Here is a 13,894-nt window from a genome sequence, read left to right as displayed (position 1 = left end):
ATCACAGGCCTCTCCTCCTCTGGGCCGTTTGATTCCCTCCCAAGCCTTGGGCTCCAGAGAGCGTTCCCCAGGCTGGCTCCCCACTGGGCGACAGTTACGGGGCATGCTGCGTCCGTGGCTGGGGACAGGAAGTGCCAGGGAACACTGGCCGGCCTCTCAGCCTGCCTGCAGCTCCAGGCTTTGAGGACTGTGACACAGTGACAGGAACATTCGTGGGGCTGGAGGCCACCTACCTTCCTGTGCCTCCTGGAGTTCTCGGGGCCCGGCAGGGAGCACCAGTTTGGCCCGGACCGCGAGTTCTCCGTGATTCTGAGGAATGCTGTCTCCGAGCTTCTCCGCCTGGGGGCGAGAGGCGGAGGTCAGAGGCCGGAACCCAGGCCCCGACCTTCAGGGCTCTTCTGGGCGCCTCCTCTCTGTCCATAACCCCTCTCCCTCCACCATCCCTGCAAAGCCTCCGCAGGCCTCGGAGAGCCCTGGGGTGGAGTGGGCATGTCCAGGGCAGGACTGCTCTTCCTTCCATCGTGGTGCCCTCCTCCCACCCTTACCACCCTCAGTGTGGGAGACACACCTCAGCCTCCCTTCCCCCCCACCACCCCCGGGCAGATGGCCCAAGAGCAGAGGGGCTCAAAAGAGAGTGCTAAGGAAACTGGATGCAACCTAGTTTGAAAATGTAAATAAAACCAAGACTCCCACAGACTCCATTCAGGTCCGTAAAGACTGGCTACCGTCCTGTGCCAGGCACTGAAGGCACCAGAGACCAACAGCCTTCCAAGCTCGGTGCCCAGGGCACAGGGGCAGCCCTTAAGTCTGGGTGAGTTGGCCCCTCCTGTCCTCAACTCCACGCAGAGGGCACCTCCCTCTTCTCAGGTCGCGTGTCTGGTCAAGAGTGATTCTGCCAGAAAGTAAGGAAAGGCCGGAGAGGAGACTGCGGAGCACTGACCCCCTGGCCTGTGGGGGAGGGAAGGGCCCCTTCGTTCACAACCATCAGCAGCTGGGAACTCAGTGAGGGTGCCTGGGGCAATGGAGGAGGCCTCCCCTGTGGCTCTCCTGGTTCTAGCTGCCCCCAGGGCAGGCGGAGGCCCTCAGCTGCCAAAGGAGATAAGGCCTCCTCCACCCTCTGCTTCCAGAAAGCCGGCCAACCCAGCGACACCCACACGGCCCCGCCTGTCAGGGCCAAGGGGCAGGGCAGTGAGCAGACACCCCAGATCCAGCGCCAGGGCCAGGACCGGCCGGCATCAGGGAGGACGCCTGTAGCCTGGCACTTCCTGTTCCTAACTTGCTGGCCAATGGATGACCAGTTTTGGTGGCAGCCTCTCTTATCCGGAGTGGGGGAGAAGACAGGCAGGATGCCCCAAGGACAGGGTCCTACGCGGAGACCCTGTCTGGCAGGAAAAATCGGGAAGCCTTTATGGAAGAGATGGGACTTAAGCGATGTCTTGGGCAGACCTTGGACAGGAGAACCACTCCAAGCGGAGATTCTGCGTGTGGCCCCAGGCTCTGAGATGAGAAGGCGCTGGGTACCAGGGGCTGCACAGACCACAGAGAGAGATGAGTGCAGGAAGGGGGCAGGGGATGGCTCCCAGGCGGAGTGCCCTCAGCTGGACCCGGAATGGCTGCAAACCAATGCCATGTCTAAGCAGAGGCATCCGGACTGATCACCTCCCCGGCTGAAGCGGAGATGGCGGGACCTGGGCCAGGCCTGTGAGCCTTCCCCTGGCGGGGTCGCCCCTTCTGTTGTCCTTTCTCAGGAGATAACAGAGCCCACCCACATTTTCTCTCCCTTTTCTATCTCATTCACACTCTCTTCCAACCTTGAATCTTGGCACAGAAATAGGCAACGTAGCCGCCCAAGAAATGTGGACCTGGCCCTGGCCCGTTGGCTCAGCAGTAGAGCGTCGGCCTGGCGTGCGGGGGACCCGGGTTCAATTCCCGGCCAGGGCACACAGGAGAAGCGCCCATTTGCTTCTCCACCCCCCCCCCCCCTTCCTCTCTGTCTCTCTCTTCCCCTCCCACAGCCAAGGCTCCATTGGAGCAAAGATAGCCCGGGCGCTGGGGATGACTCCTTGGCCTCTGCCCCAGGCGCTAGAGTGACTCTGGTCACGGCAGAGCGACGCCCCGGAGGGGCAGAGCATCGCCCCTGGTGGGCGTGCCGGGTGGATCCCGGTGGGGCACATGCGGGAGTCTGTCTGACTGTCTCTCCCCGTTTCCAGCTTCAGAAAAATACAAAAAACAAACAAACAAACAAAAACAACAACAACAAAAAAGAAACGTGGACCTGACCCCGGCCTCTCTCCCTCCCTGCACCGCCAGCTCCGCCTGGCCTGCCTGACCTCACCCTGAGCAGGACACGAGGTCCCCACCATCAGGGCAGCCTGCCCGCCTGACAGCATTGGGTCTAATCATTCTCACCTACTGTCTGGGCGTGCCTGGGGTGGGGCAGTTAGAAACAATACACTATAGTCCAAATGACTGCGGCGTGGCCCCACCCAGGGGGCAGGCTGGACTGGCCACAGGTCATGGATTTTGACCGCAGAGCCGTGAGAAGGCCGAGGCCACCTCAGCAGACACCGAGTGACCCTGATTTGGGAAAAAAGGCGCAGACCAGCAAGGGCATCACAGGAGCACTGACCCCTGGCCTGATCCAGACTGGTGCAGGGCTGCACTAAGACAGGGCTACATGGCACGAGAACAAAGCTGAGCAGGCCCGAGTCCCTCAGCTGGGACACGGAGCCCAAAGTTTTCTTTAAAAGCCTGTGCATGTGCACAACTGCCCTGGGTCCCAAGGGTTCCAGGTAGGTTTGCTCTTCTTGGATCCCTTTGCAAAGTTCTCACGGTGGGCGCGAGGTCGCCCAGTCCCGAACCAGACGTCACCTTGGCCCGCAGCGGATGCCAGCTGAAGGACTGTGTTGCGCTGTCTTCGAAGTCCCATGTGGCCAGAGGAATGATCACTTCTCCAAGAAACACCCTCCGGGCGAGCGAGCCCATGTGCCACACGGACACCTGCAGCCACCGCGTCACCAGCTGGGCAGGCTCCACCTGGTACTGCAGAGGCAGAACAGAGACGTCAGTGGTGGTCCCCAGAGCCACACGACCCGGCCACAGGGGCCTCCGTCCAGCGGGCCGAGTGAAAGTACAGGAAGATGTCCCAAGGGTCAAGCGCCCGGCTTAGGAGATGCTAACGTTTCATTTCTAGAGCCTCAACTGTCACGTGCACTTTCCTCAAAGCTGGCAGAAGATGGTTTCCACACCCCACTCTTCCTCTGGTGCCTGCCCCAGGCTGTGCGAATCCCTAGGGTGCTAAACAAATGGTCATTCAAATGCTGATTTCTGCAAAACTCTCAATATCGCTCTGCTTCCACACCCCACTCTTCCTCTGGTGCCTGCCCCAGGCTGTGCGAATCCCTAGGGTGCTAAACAAATGGTCATTCAAATGCTGATTTCTGCAAAACTCTCAATATCGCTCTGCTTCCCTACGTCTATCTTCCCTACAGTCCCTACCGGTCCCTACTGTCCATCTTCTCTGTCTTGAAAGCATTTCTGTAGAGACGGTTAAGTGCTGAATTGAGAATACATTAGGGTCAGTGATGTTTTTAAATGCCTCTGGGAAGTCTTCCAGGCAACGAAAATACAGTATACTGCATAAAACCAATAGATAAAATTTTCAGGTGCTTTGAGATTCTGTACTCATTTTAAATAAGCTAAACTTTAAAACAATCAAATTATGTAATTAAATATTTATCTAAAATGTTGCCCATCCCGAATTTTATCTCATTTTATAGACTGTAAGATATGTATCTACCTCTGTTTCATACAAAACACCTTAATTAAAACATATGAGCCATTTTAGATATCAAACTGTGGAGGCGCACACAGCTTTTCAAAATTTTTTGCAGGTCCTTGAAAACCATCTGAGGACGGGCCCCCTGACTTGCCACTAGAACGGTCCCATACCAGCCATGCCTCTGGCCTGCCCACATCTTGGGGATTCCCATGCACAGAAATTTTGAGGACTCCTAGTCCATTGTGGGTTTGATTAGTCTCAGTTTTCCTGTTGGTAAATGAGGATTCTAATCCCTCAATCATGGGTATATTAGGCCCTTGGCCACAGCAGGGGCACAAAAGCAGTAACTATTATTATTTACCAAAAGGGACTCTTGCACCAGCTGCCCAGATGGCCCCTTGCCGGGGGTCCATAAAGGGCCCTTCTCAGCAAGGAAGGCAAACAAGGCCCCCTCCTCTCCAGTCCTGACATGGGGGGGCCCTGGGTTTCTCAGCCTTGACTGGATACATGCATCATCCCGAGTCGGGCCTGCGCTTCCAGCTGGGGGCCTGCCAGGTGGAACCCGCACGCCCCCGCACGCCCCCTCACAGCCCCGCAGCCCCTCCCTCCGCCACCCACGTGGGGCGGTCTCCCCTCCCCCGCCCTAAGCCACAGATCCTACTCGTTTGCACCAAGAAAAGTGAAGACCCAAACCTCTAGATTTTTTTCATAAAATAACTATGTGTTTCTTAACATGACAAGAAACTCGTACAACTCTCAGCTGTCACAGTCAAGGGACACTTTTATGAAGATGGCCATCTAGCTTAATCTACAGGGGACTCTGCTTGAGAAAACCTGACAACTATGAAAATTCAACAAACTGATTTTAAAAGTTAAAAGGCAGCCAGATTCTTTTTTTTCCTTTTTACCATTTCCTTGGAAATCATTAATCGCGAGTCCAGCCGACTCTGCACTTTTCCTGGACAAATGCGGAAGTTGATCTTTCACCACCTCGCTACTGATTGACAGGCCCCGCAGAAATGTCTAAGTGTCGGCACTTATGTTTAACTGACTCAAGGCTTTGGAAGAACTGTCCGCTGGACTCCGGCCCCCACGTGCCCGGCCCACGACAGGGAGGCTCAGCACACGAATATCTGCCCAGCTGGTACCTTTAGGGTCTCCTGAAAGGTCGGGTCCACCGTGTTCTTTCGGACTGCAGTCTTGCGCTTGCCCTGGGAGGAGGAGTCAGGCAGCAGATAGGTCTTTACGTACCTAGGGACCAAACGCAGACAGGACCAGATGAAGGGGACAGGCGGAGGACGAGGAGGGAGGAGAACCATTTGTCAGCGGCTCCTCCGCCCTGCCTGCCGCCGGATTGGGCAGAGACGGAAGGGATCAGGGCCACCACTGACAGTGAGCGATAGGCTGGTACTCGACTTCTGTTTACTCCGTCTTTGGCCATCATCCTCCGGAACGTTCTAGGAAGGTGGGCAGAGGGTGGAGTTGCCTGCTGTCCTCATACCCCACCCCTGGACTCTGCACTGTCCACCACCTGCCATTTGGTGGCGACCATGGAAGCAGAGGCTTTAGGGGTCCCATGGTGGCAGGTTCCTGGACCTACCAGGATGTAGAGGCCATGTGCCAGCTTGTCCTCCCTCCATCTGTCACCTCTAACCAACACCCCTCCCCCCCAAAAAACATGGAAACGTAAAGTGTATGCCTTAACTCTGCTCTCCCCTCGCGGGGCCCCCCAGCCTGTCTGCCTGAGCCCTCTCTGCAGACCCCCAGGGCCGGAGCTTAGCCGGGAGAGGCAGTGGGACAGGCTATGGCTCCACCAGCACTCTGCCCATGCCCTGAAATTCTGTTCTAGGCCGATCCCCCCACTCAGGTCCCGACACTGCCCTTCCTGGCTCCTCCCGCAGCTTTACTGATGGCAGTGACCCTGCTGGTCCAGGCCCTGTCGCCACAGGTTAGCAGCAGGCTCAACATTCCCAAAGCAAACAAAACCACAGCAACCCCGCCGTGATCCGGTCCCTCCTGGAGCTCCAGGCTCAGGCGTCTTCTTCCCTGTCAGTCCAAGTCCTCGAGAAAGTACTCCAGGGCCACGGTCAACTATTCTTCACTGTTCCTTTGCTCTTGTTGATCATGATCAGATCTCACACATGTAAAACAGGGCGTATAAAATATACCTGTATAGCTTAAAGCAGGGGTCCCCAAACATTTTACACAGGGGGCCAGTTCACTGTCCCTCAGACCGTTGGAGGGCCGGACTATAAAAAAAACTATGAACAAATCCCTATGCACACTGCACATATCTTATTTTAAAGTAAAAAACCAAAATGAAAACAAATACAATATTTAAAATAAAGAACAAGTAAATTTAAATCAACAAACTGACCAGTATTTCAATGGGAACTATGCTCCTCTCATTGACCACCAATGAAAGAGGTGCCCCTTCCGGAAGTGCGGTGGGGGCCGGATAAATGGCCTCAGGGGGCCGCATGAGGCCTGCCCGCCGGGCTGTAGTTTGGGGACCCCTGGCTTAAAGGATTAAAATTAAACACACACCCAGGTGTCAACTGGTTTATTGTGTTAGGTCTTCTTGTTTCCTCACTTACCTTCTGAGAGGTTATTCCATCTATTGCTGAGCGTGAAGAATTGAAATCTCCAAATATTATTATAGAACCATTTTTCCCTTCAGTTGTCAGTTTTTTGCTTCCTATGTCTTAATGGGCTGTTATTAGATGCATAGATATTTATAATTCTTATATCTCGTTGTATTAAACCTTTTATTAATATAGAATGTCCTTTATCTTTTGTAACCTTGCTGATTTAATTTTGTCTGATACTAGTATAGCCACCCCTGCTCTCTTTTGATTGCTATCTGCATGGAATATCTTCTATTTGTATTTTTGGATCCACAGTGAGTCCCTTGTAGATGACACAGAGTTGGAGCCTATGTTTTTATCCATTCTGCCAATTTCTGTCTTGATTGGAGAGTCTGACTCATTTACATGTAATTACTAATTATGAGGTACTGCTGTCATTGGTTATTCTTTTCTATGCCTATATGTGTTCCTCATTTCCCCCAATTATATTCTTTCATTTAGGTGACTTCTCTATTTTTTAAAAAAGATTTTTATTCATTTTAGAGAAGAGAGAGAGAGATAAGGGCGGAGGAGCAGGAAGCATCAACTCCCATATGTGCCTTGACCAGGCAAGTCCAGGGTCTCAAACCAAGAGATCTCAGCATTCCAGGTCGATGCTTTATCCACTGCACCACCACAGGCCAGGCTGTTTAGTTGACTTTTTACAGTGAAATGTTTAAATTCCTTTCTAATTTCCTTTTGTTTATATTCTACAACTATTCTTTTTATGCTTACCAAGGGCATTACCTTTAACATCCTAAAGTTATAACACTCTAATTTGAATGCATACCATTTTAACTTCAATAACATACACAAACTCTTTTTTAAAATTTCTCCATTGATCTGAGAGAGTGAGAGAGAGACAAGGGAGAGAGAGGAAGAGAGGCAGGGAGAAAGAGATAGAGTAGCATCAACTCACTGTTCCACTTAGTTGTGCACTTGTTGATTGCTTCTCTTAATGTGCCCTGACTGGGGATCGAATCTGCAACCTCAGTGCCCCACGTCAATACTTGATCCACTGAGCTGCCTTGCCAGGGCCAAACTCTGCTTCTTTACAGTTCCATCCTCACTTTTTTTTTTTTTGTATTTTTCTGAAGTGAGAAGTGGGGAAGCAGAGAGACAGACTCCCACATGTGCCCCACCGGGATCCACCTGGCATGCCCATCAGGGGGCAATGCTCTGCCCATCTGGGGCATTGCTCTGCTGTAACTGGAGCCATTCTAGTAGTGCCTGAGGTGGAGGCCATGGTGCCATCCTCAGTGCCTGGGTCAACTTTGCTCCAATGGAGCTTTGGCTGCGGGAGGGGAAGAGAGAAAGAGAAAGGAGAGGGGGAAGGGTGGAGAAGCAGATGAGTGCTTCTCCTGTGTGCCCTGGCTGGGAATTGAACCCAGGACTTCCACACGCCGGACCAACGCTCTACTGCTGAGCCAGCCAGCCAGTGCCTTTTCTTTCTTCTTTCTTTCTTTCTTTCTTTCTTTCTTTCTTTCTTTCTTTCTTTCTTTTCTTTCTTTCTTTCTTCTTTCTTTCTTTCTTTCTTTCTTTCTCTCTCTCTCTCTTTCTTTCTTTCTGTCACACAATTACATTTTTATACATTATGTGACTAAAAACACTAATTCTTCTAAATGCATTAGTCTCTTAAAAATGTCAAAAACCAAATGTGAAGTCACAATAAAAGATTAATAATTGTGCAATGTATTAGTCTCTGTAGTTATGAAAAAAGCAAAAAGTGGAATTACATACTATTTTATACACTGCTCACAAAAATGAGATATTTTATCACTTCATATTCATTTTGAAATATTCTCTAATTTTTGTGAGCAGTATATTATTTCCCTTTCAATGGGCCATACTATGTCTTGTTTTTGTGGGATGCTGGACATTTGTATCTAATAATGTGTTCACTCTGGAAATCAGATTCTTCCCCTTCCCTAAAGTTTGCTGTTTTGTTTTTTGTTTGTTATTGTTCTGTGTATTGATCCCGTGCCGAGAACCAGCCTGAGATGTAAACTTACAGTCTCCTTAGGTGCTTTCTCAGCATGTACCTTTCCCTGGGGATGCATGCCTATTTTTTAATTTTCATTACATGTGCAGTTACTCATGAATGCCCTCAACTGTAGTATCTGGTTCCTAGAAGAGGAAAATGAGCAAAATGAAAAAGGGAGACAAATAAGGGGACTGGCCCTTGAAGTCCCTGGAAATTACATCAGCCAGAGGAAACTGCAGCAATGGGAGAGATGGAATAACAGTGGCTGTAGGCTTGCTCCCCTCTGTGATCAGAGGCAGCACTCAACAATCAGAGAACACGCCGCTGCTCCCTGGGGGCCAGGCTCCCCGTTGCCCACCCTGGCCCCTGCACGCTGTGCGGCTGTGTGGAAGCTGCCCTAGGACACGCCCAGATGCCCACCCAGGTGTGTGTGAGGGCAGGCTCCCCGTTGCCCACCCTGGCCCCTGCATGCTGTGCGGCTGTGTGGAAGCTGCCCTAGGACACGCCCAGATGCCCACCCAGGAGGTGTGTGTGAGCAGGCAGCTACTGCGCTAAGAGCTGAAATGGACCGACATTAACTCCAATGCACCATGGGAGCCTTCAGCAGGCAGCTTTCAAAAGACTCCCCAGTCCCAGACAGTTACGTCAGACAGATTCTGCCCGTGCAATTATTGTCTATGTGCGGAGATGGATTCCTGAGGCTTCTTACTCCGCCATCTTTCAGATGACAGGAAGTTCACAGACGGGAAACTTTAAGTGGCTCGTGTGTCTATAAAGAGTTGCTTCTCTTTGTTACTAATCAAGGAAATGCGTGTTAAATTAATGATGTAACACCATTTCATAGCTATCAGTTGGGGGAAAATTTTGTTGATGGATTGTGTGAGACAGGATTTTTTATTTTATGATATTTTTTCCATATAGAAAGTCAAGTTGTCCAACCCCATTTATTGAAGTTCATCCTTTTCCGCATTGATTTCTACTAGCTGCTTGCTTATGTAAGTTCCCACACATGCTGAGGTCTGTATCTGGACTTCTGATTCTGCTCTATTGACCGCTTGTCTAGTCTTGCACCGATAACACATTGTTGGAATTACTGCGTCTTCATCATAATTCTTTTTTTTTTTTTTTTTTTTTTCTGCATTTTTCTGAAGCTGGAAACAGGGAGAGACAGTCAGACAGACTCCCGCATGCGCCCGACCGGGATCCACCCAGCACGCCCACCATGGGGCGATGCTCTGCCCATCAGGGGACGATGCTCTGCCCATCCTGGGGGTCGCCATGTTGCGACCAGAGCCACTCTAGCGCCTGAGGCAGAGGCCACAGAGCCATCCCCAGCGCCCGGGCCATCTTTGCTCCAATGGAGCCTTGGCTGCGGGAGGGGAAGAGAGAGACAGAGAGGAAAGTGCGGCGGAGGGGTGGAGAAGCAAATGGGCGCTTCTCCTGTGTGCCCTGGCCGGGAATCGAACCCGGGTCCTCCGCACGCTAGGCCGACGCTCTACCGCTGAGCCAACCGGCTAGGGCCTTCATCATAATTGACATGCCTTTTTGTTTTCTGTTCTTTTTGTTACAGTTGTCTTGGCTACTCTTGAACTTTCCACATAACCTTTAGAATCAATAGACCTATCATCTTATGTGAAATTTTAGAAAAAGAAACTTACGGGTTGCACTTTTTCTTCTTTTCCTCTCCATATGCAAGGTTCTTACAGGCCTCGATGCATATTTCTAGAGAATGGGTTTTGAAGCAGTATCGGATGGCAAATTCTATTTCTCCAGTGACATTAGCGTTGTCAAAATTGCCAATCTCTGTACAAGTACTATTGATGCTAATTAAACTTCCCTGAAATAAAAACGACAGAATAAATTACTTCACAGTCAATTCCTTTGCAGTTCTGATTTCCAGATATCAGATCATGGATATTATCCATTATCCCTTCACACAGGGCGTGCATCCTGGCTCGCATGAAGTGAATAATGCACACTGGCTTGCACTTTGCCAAAAGAACTTGCCACATAGTCTGTTGCAATGAGCTAGGAAATCCTCAGGAAGTCCTGCCTTGCCCAAATACAGTCTTTACCAAGCAAGAAAAGTTACACAATCTTATTCTTTAACACAAGTCACTTGGGTTGAAGTGGACTATCTCTAGTGTGATTCTGCAAAGTTAACTCAGAGGGCAGATAATATATATCCATGGCGGAAGTCACATGGAAAGGAGCGTAGTGTGGGAGCTTAGCGCCCGAGATCAGGAATCCGAGCAATCTGGATGCACGTGCTGGCTCTGTCACTCCTTGGCTATGCCTAAGTCCAAAGACAACAACAAATTGTGTCGAATTCTAATGGGCACTGGAAAGGAAAACTCAAAGATGCAGCATAAATTAGGGCACCCGAAGCTTAGATGACATAGATAAGCTACATCAGTGGTAGTCAACCTGGTCCCTACCGCCCACTAGTGGGCGCTCCAGCGGAGCAACCAAAGTATAAATAAAAAGATAGATTTAATTATAGTAAATTGTTTTATAAAGATTTATTCTGCCAAACTTAGTAATAATCTGACATAAATTACCTGGTAATTATTATTATATGCTTTAACTTGCTGTAACTCTGCTTTATAAATTTTATAAAGTAAAGTTACTTCCCTACTTTATAAATCACCATGACTGTGGAACCGGTGGGCAGTTAGAAAATGTTACTACTAACAGAGATACACAAGTGGGCGGCAGGTATGAAAAGGTTGACTACCCCTGAGCACATGGATCGGAATGCCAGTACCTAAAAAACAAAAAGGTGCCTAATCACTACTCGGTTTGCTTAGATATCTGTCCCCCTCGGCACGCAACCCGCCTCAGCGCCGAGGGAACCCTAAGTGATGCCCACTGCTCCTTCCCGGCAGCTCCTCCGCACTGTGAAGCGGCCTGGGACGGAACTAGAAGGAGCCTGGGCCTGCCCCCGCTCCCTAGACTGAGACAGAAAACCAAACCGACAACTCGTTCGAGGGACCCAAACCTGAGCGACCTCAAGCCAAGAACACAACCACCTGCACCACGCCCAGTCCCTGGCTCTGAAAAGTGTTACCTGCCAACGCCCACACAACTGTTTGAATGGAAAACAATTTAAAAATGTTCCGAACTCAGAAAGGCATGGCGCGGGGGTGGGGGGGTGGGGGGACGCATGAACAGCGAGGTACAAAGGACTGAAGGTAGAAGTTGGCGGGCAGGGAGCCTGGCAGGAGACCGCGGCGGGCGAAGACAGGTGCCGAAACTTCTGATTAGACTGCATTCATCCGGGCTGCCAACTGAACTGTGTCACACCAACTCTTCTTCCAGGAACGGAGAGAACACCGAGCTCAACAGCACACAGACTGCTGCGGGGCACTGCAGGGCGACCAGGACAGCCGGGGAGCAAGGGTCCAGGGGACCGCGGGGACGGGGAGCACAGTGAGGGGCTGGCACCGAGGTCCCCGCTTCCCTGAGAAGCACTTGTCCGTGCGCCCGCAGCGCAGGCCTGGAAGACGGAGCCACGCCACACACAACCGCGTGGGGCGCACAAGCCCAGGCTGCAGCCTGGCAGGGCCGGGAGACGAGACCAGCTAGCTATCACCCAGGCCGGGCGGCACACCAGACCCGAGGGGCTGAGTTCCTGGAGGAAGGAGCGACGCACCGAGTGAGTGCACTAGATGCTGCTCTTGCCCTCGACGTACTTGCTGGACTGGAGTGTTGCTGAGGTGCTGACAAGCTTAAAAATCCTTTCAGAAGTCGCATCTTGCCTGACCAGATGGTGGTACAGTGGATAGAGCATCGGACTGGGATGCTAAGGACCCAGGTTCAAAACCCCGAGATTGCTGGCTTAAGCACGGGCTCACCCGGCTTGAGTGCGGGGTTGTTGGCTTGAGTGTAGGATCACAGACATGACCCCATGGTCGCTGGCTTGAGTGTGGGATCACAGACATGACCCCATGGTCGCTGGCTTGAGCCCAAGGTCACTGGCTTGAGTGTGGGATCACAGACATGACCCCATGGTCACTGGCTTGAGCCCAAGGTTGCTGGCTTGAGCAAGGGGTCACTTGCTCTGCTGCAGCCCCCCGGTCAAGGCACATATGAGAAAGCAATCGATGAACTAAGGAGCCGCAACAAGGAATTGATGCTTCTCATCTCTCTCCCTTCCTGTCTCTCTCTCTTTCTCTCACACCAAAAGAAAAAAAAATCTCATCTTACCAGATAGAAAAAATTGAGTTCAAGCCCAGCATGGGGAGGGGTTTGGTAACCTCCAGATGCAGCTGGGCCCCCTCAGAGGCTTTCTTCCCAGGACTAAGTCACCTGGAAATGGACCATTGCCCACAGATGGAATCCCAGCGCTGGGCGAGCTCACGCAGCTGGGTCAAGGCTTTGCCTCCACTCCAGCCGTCCGCTGGAGGCACCAGTGCTTCGTGCTGAAGGAAGACGGTGCCCACCCCTCTCCTGCGACTGGGAACCCCGCGAGAGCAGGGGCTCTGCTGATCCGGCCTGCCCACGTGCCTCCAGCACCCGGCGCAGGGCCTGGCTAATGGCAGTCCTCGGTAAATATTTATGACATGACTCAAGAAGGCACTTGAAACTGTCCTGAGTTTAAACGTTCTCTGTGTAAACATATGGCTCGACGGGTGGTGCCGTCTTGTGCCAGAAGGAGCCACAGAGTTGCAGTGAGGACTCAGGTGATAGCCCTACTTTTTAGAACTTAAATCAAAATTGCTGAAAATCAAAGACAAAGAGGAAAGTCTTAAAGGCACAGGGGGGAAATCCACGCTGCCTTCCACGGAGGAAACAACAGGAGGGAGAGGACTGGGTCCCAGGAATCTCCGGGCCTCTGGCTTCTTCACTTTGGGAGAGGAAGGACAGCGGGCTGGGTGCAGATGCGGCAACGTTAACTTTGGTGTCGGGAGGACTCGGGCATTCCAAGGTGATTCTACTTTTTTTGTGAAGTAAGGTGGGAAGTTCACCTGCAGAGAATGAGGAGGGAGAGCAGGGAAGTTCCTGAAAGGTCTGAAAAGAATGGGCGAGGTGTGAAGCGGTGGCTGAAGAGGACAGGACACTGAGGTCCCCAGAGGGACACATGGGTCACGGGCGCGTGTGGCATCGGTGGCCAACAGGGCGGGCCGCTGGGCGTTAGGTCTGCCCGCTGTTTGAGCTGCTGTTCGCGGGCAGGTGAGGGGAGGCGGACAGCTGGCTCATCCAGCGTGGCTCTCAGACTGCTGAAGTGTCCAGGAAGCACTGTGATTACTCATCCTTCATTTTATAAGTAGATACGCAGAGGTCAGGACAGATCGGGACCCACCCAAACGCTGCACAGCAAACCAGGAGTCGAGCTGGCCGCAGACCTGGGTTCAGAATTCAAACTGATGGTTGCGTCTCAACAGTGGGGTCCGCTGTGCTGAGAAAAGCACAGCCTCAGAGACCCAAAGGACAGCAAGCACACCCTGCGGACAACTGCATTGTCCCCGAGATACCTCGGCCAGGACAGCCTCTCAGAAT

At 51.8% G+C, this 13,894-nt stretch overlaps 1 protein-coding gene across 3 annotated transcripts in view; it reads right to left on the bottom strand.

Moving 5' to 3' along the window:
* The window catches only part of SYTL3 (synaptotagmin like 3), an 80,713-nt gene that overhangs the window by 3,715 nt on the left and 63,104 nt on the right, over positions 1–13,894 (bottom strand). For all 3 annotated transcript variants that reach the window (XM_066247925.1, XM_066247923.1, XM_066247924.1), the window contains exons 10-13: positions 10,051–10,229; positions 4,930–5,032; positions 2,872–3,042; positions 234–339 (exon numbers count right to left, since the gene is read on the bottom strand). In XM_066247925.1, the coding sequence (XP_066104022.1) occupies positions 234–339; positions 2,872–3,042; positions 4,930–5,032; positions 10,051–10,229 (559 nt within the window). The remainder of the gene's footprint in view (positions 1–233; positions 340–2,871; positions 3,043–4,929; positions 5,033–10,050; positions 10,230–13,894) is intronic.

This window comes from Saccopteryx bilineata, chromosome 12 (genome assembly GCF_036850765.1).
Source record: "Saccopteryx bilineata isolate mSacBil1 chromosome 12, mSacBil1_pri_phased_curated, whole genome shotgun sequence".
Lineage (NCBI taxonomy): Eukaryota > Metazoa > Chordata > Mammalia > Chiroptera > Emballonuridae > Saccopteryx > Saccopteryx bilineata.
This window is presented reverse-complemented; position numbering and strand designations above follow the sequence as displayed.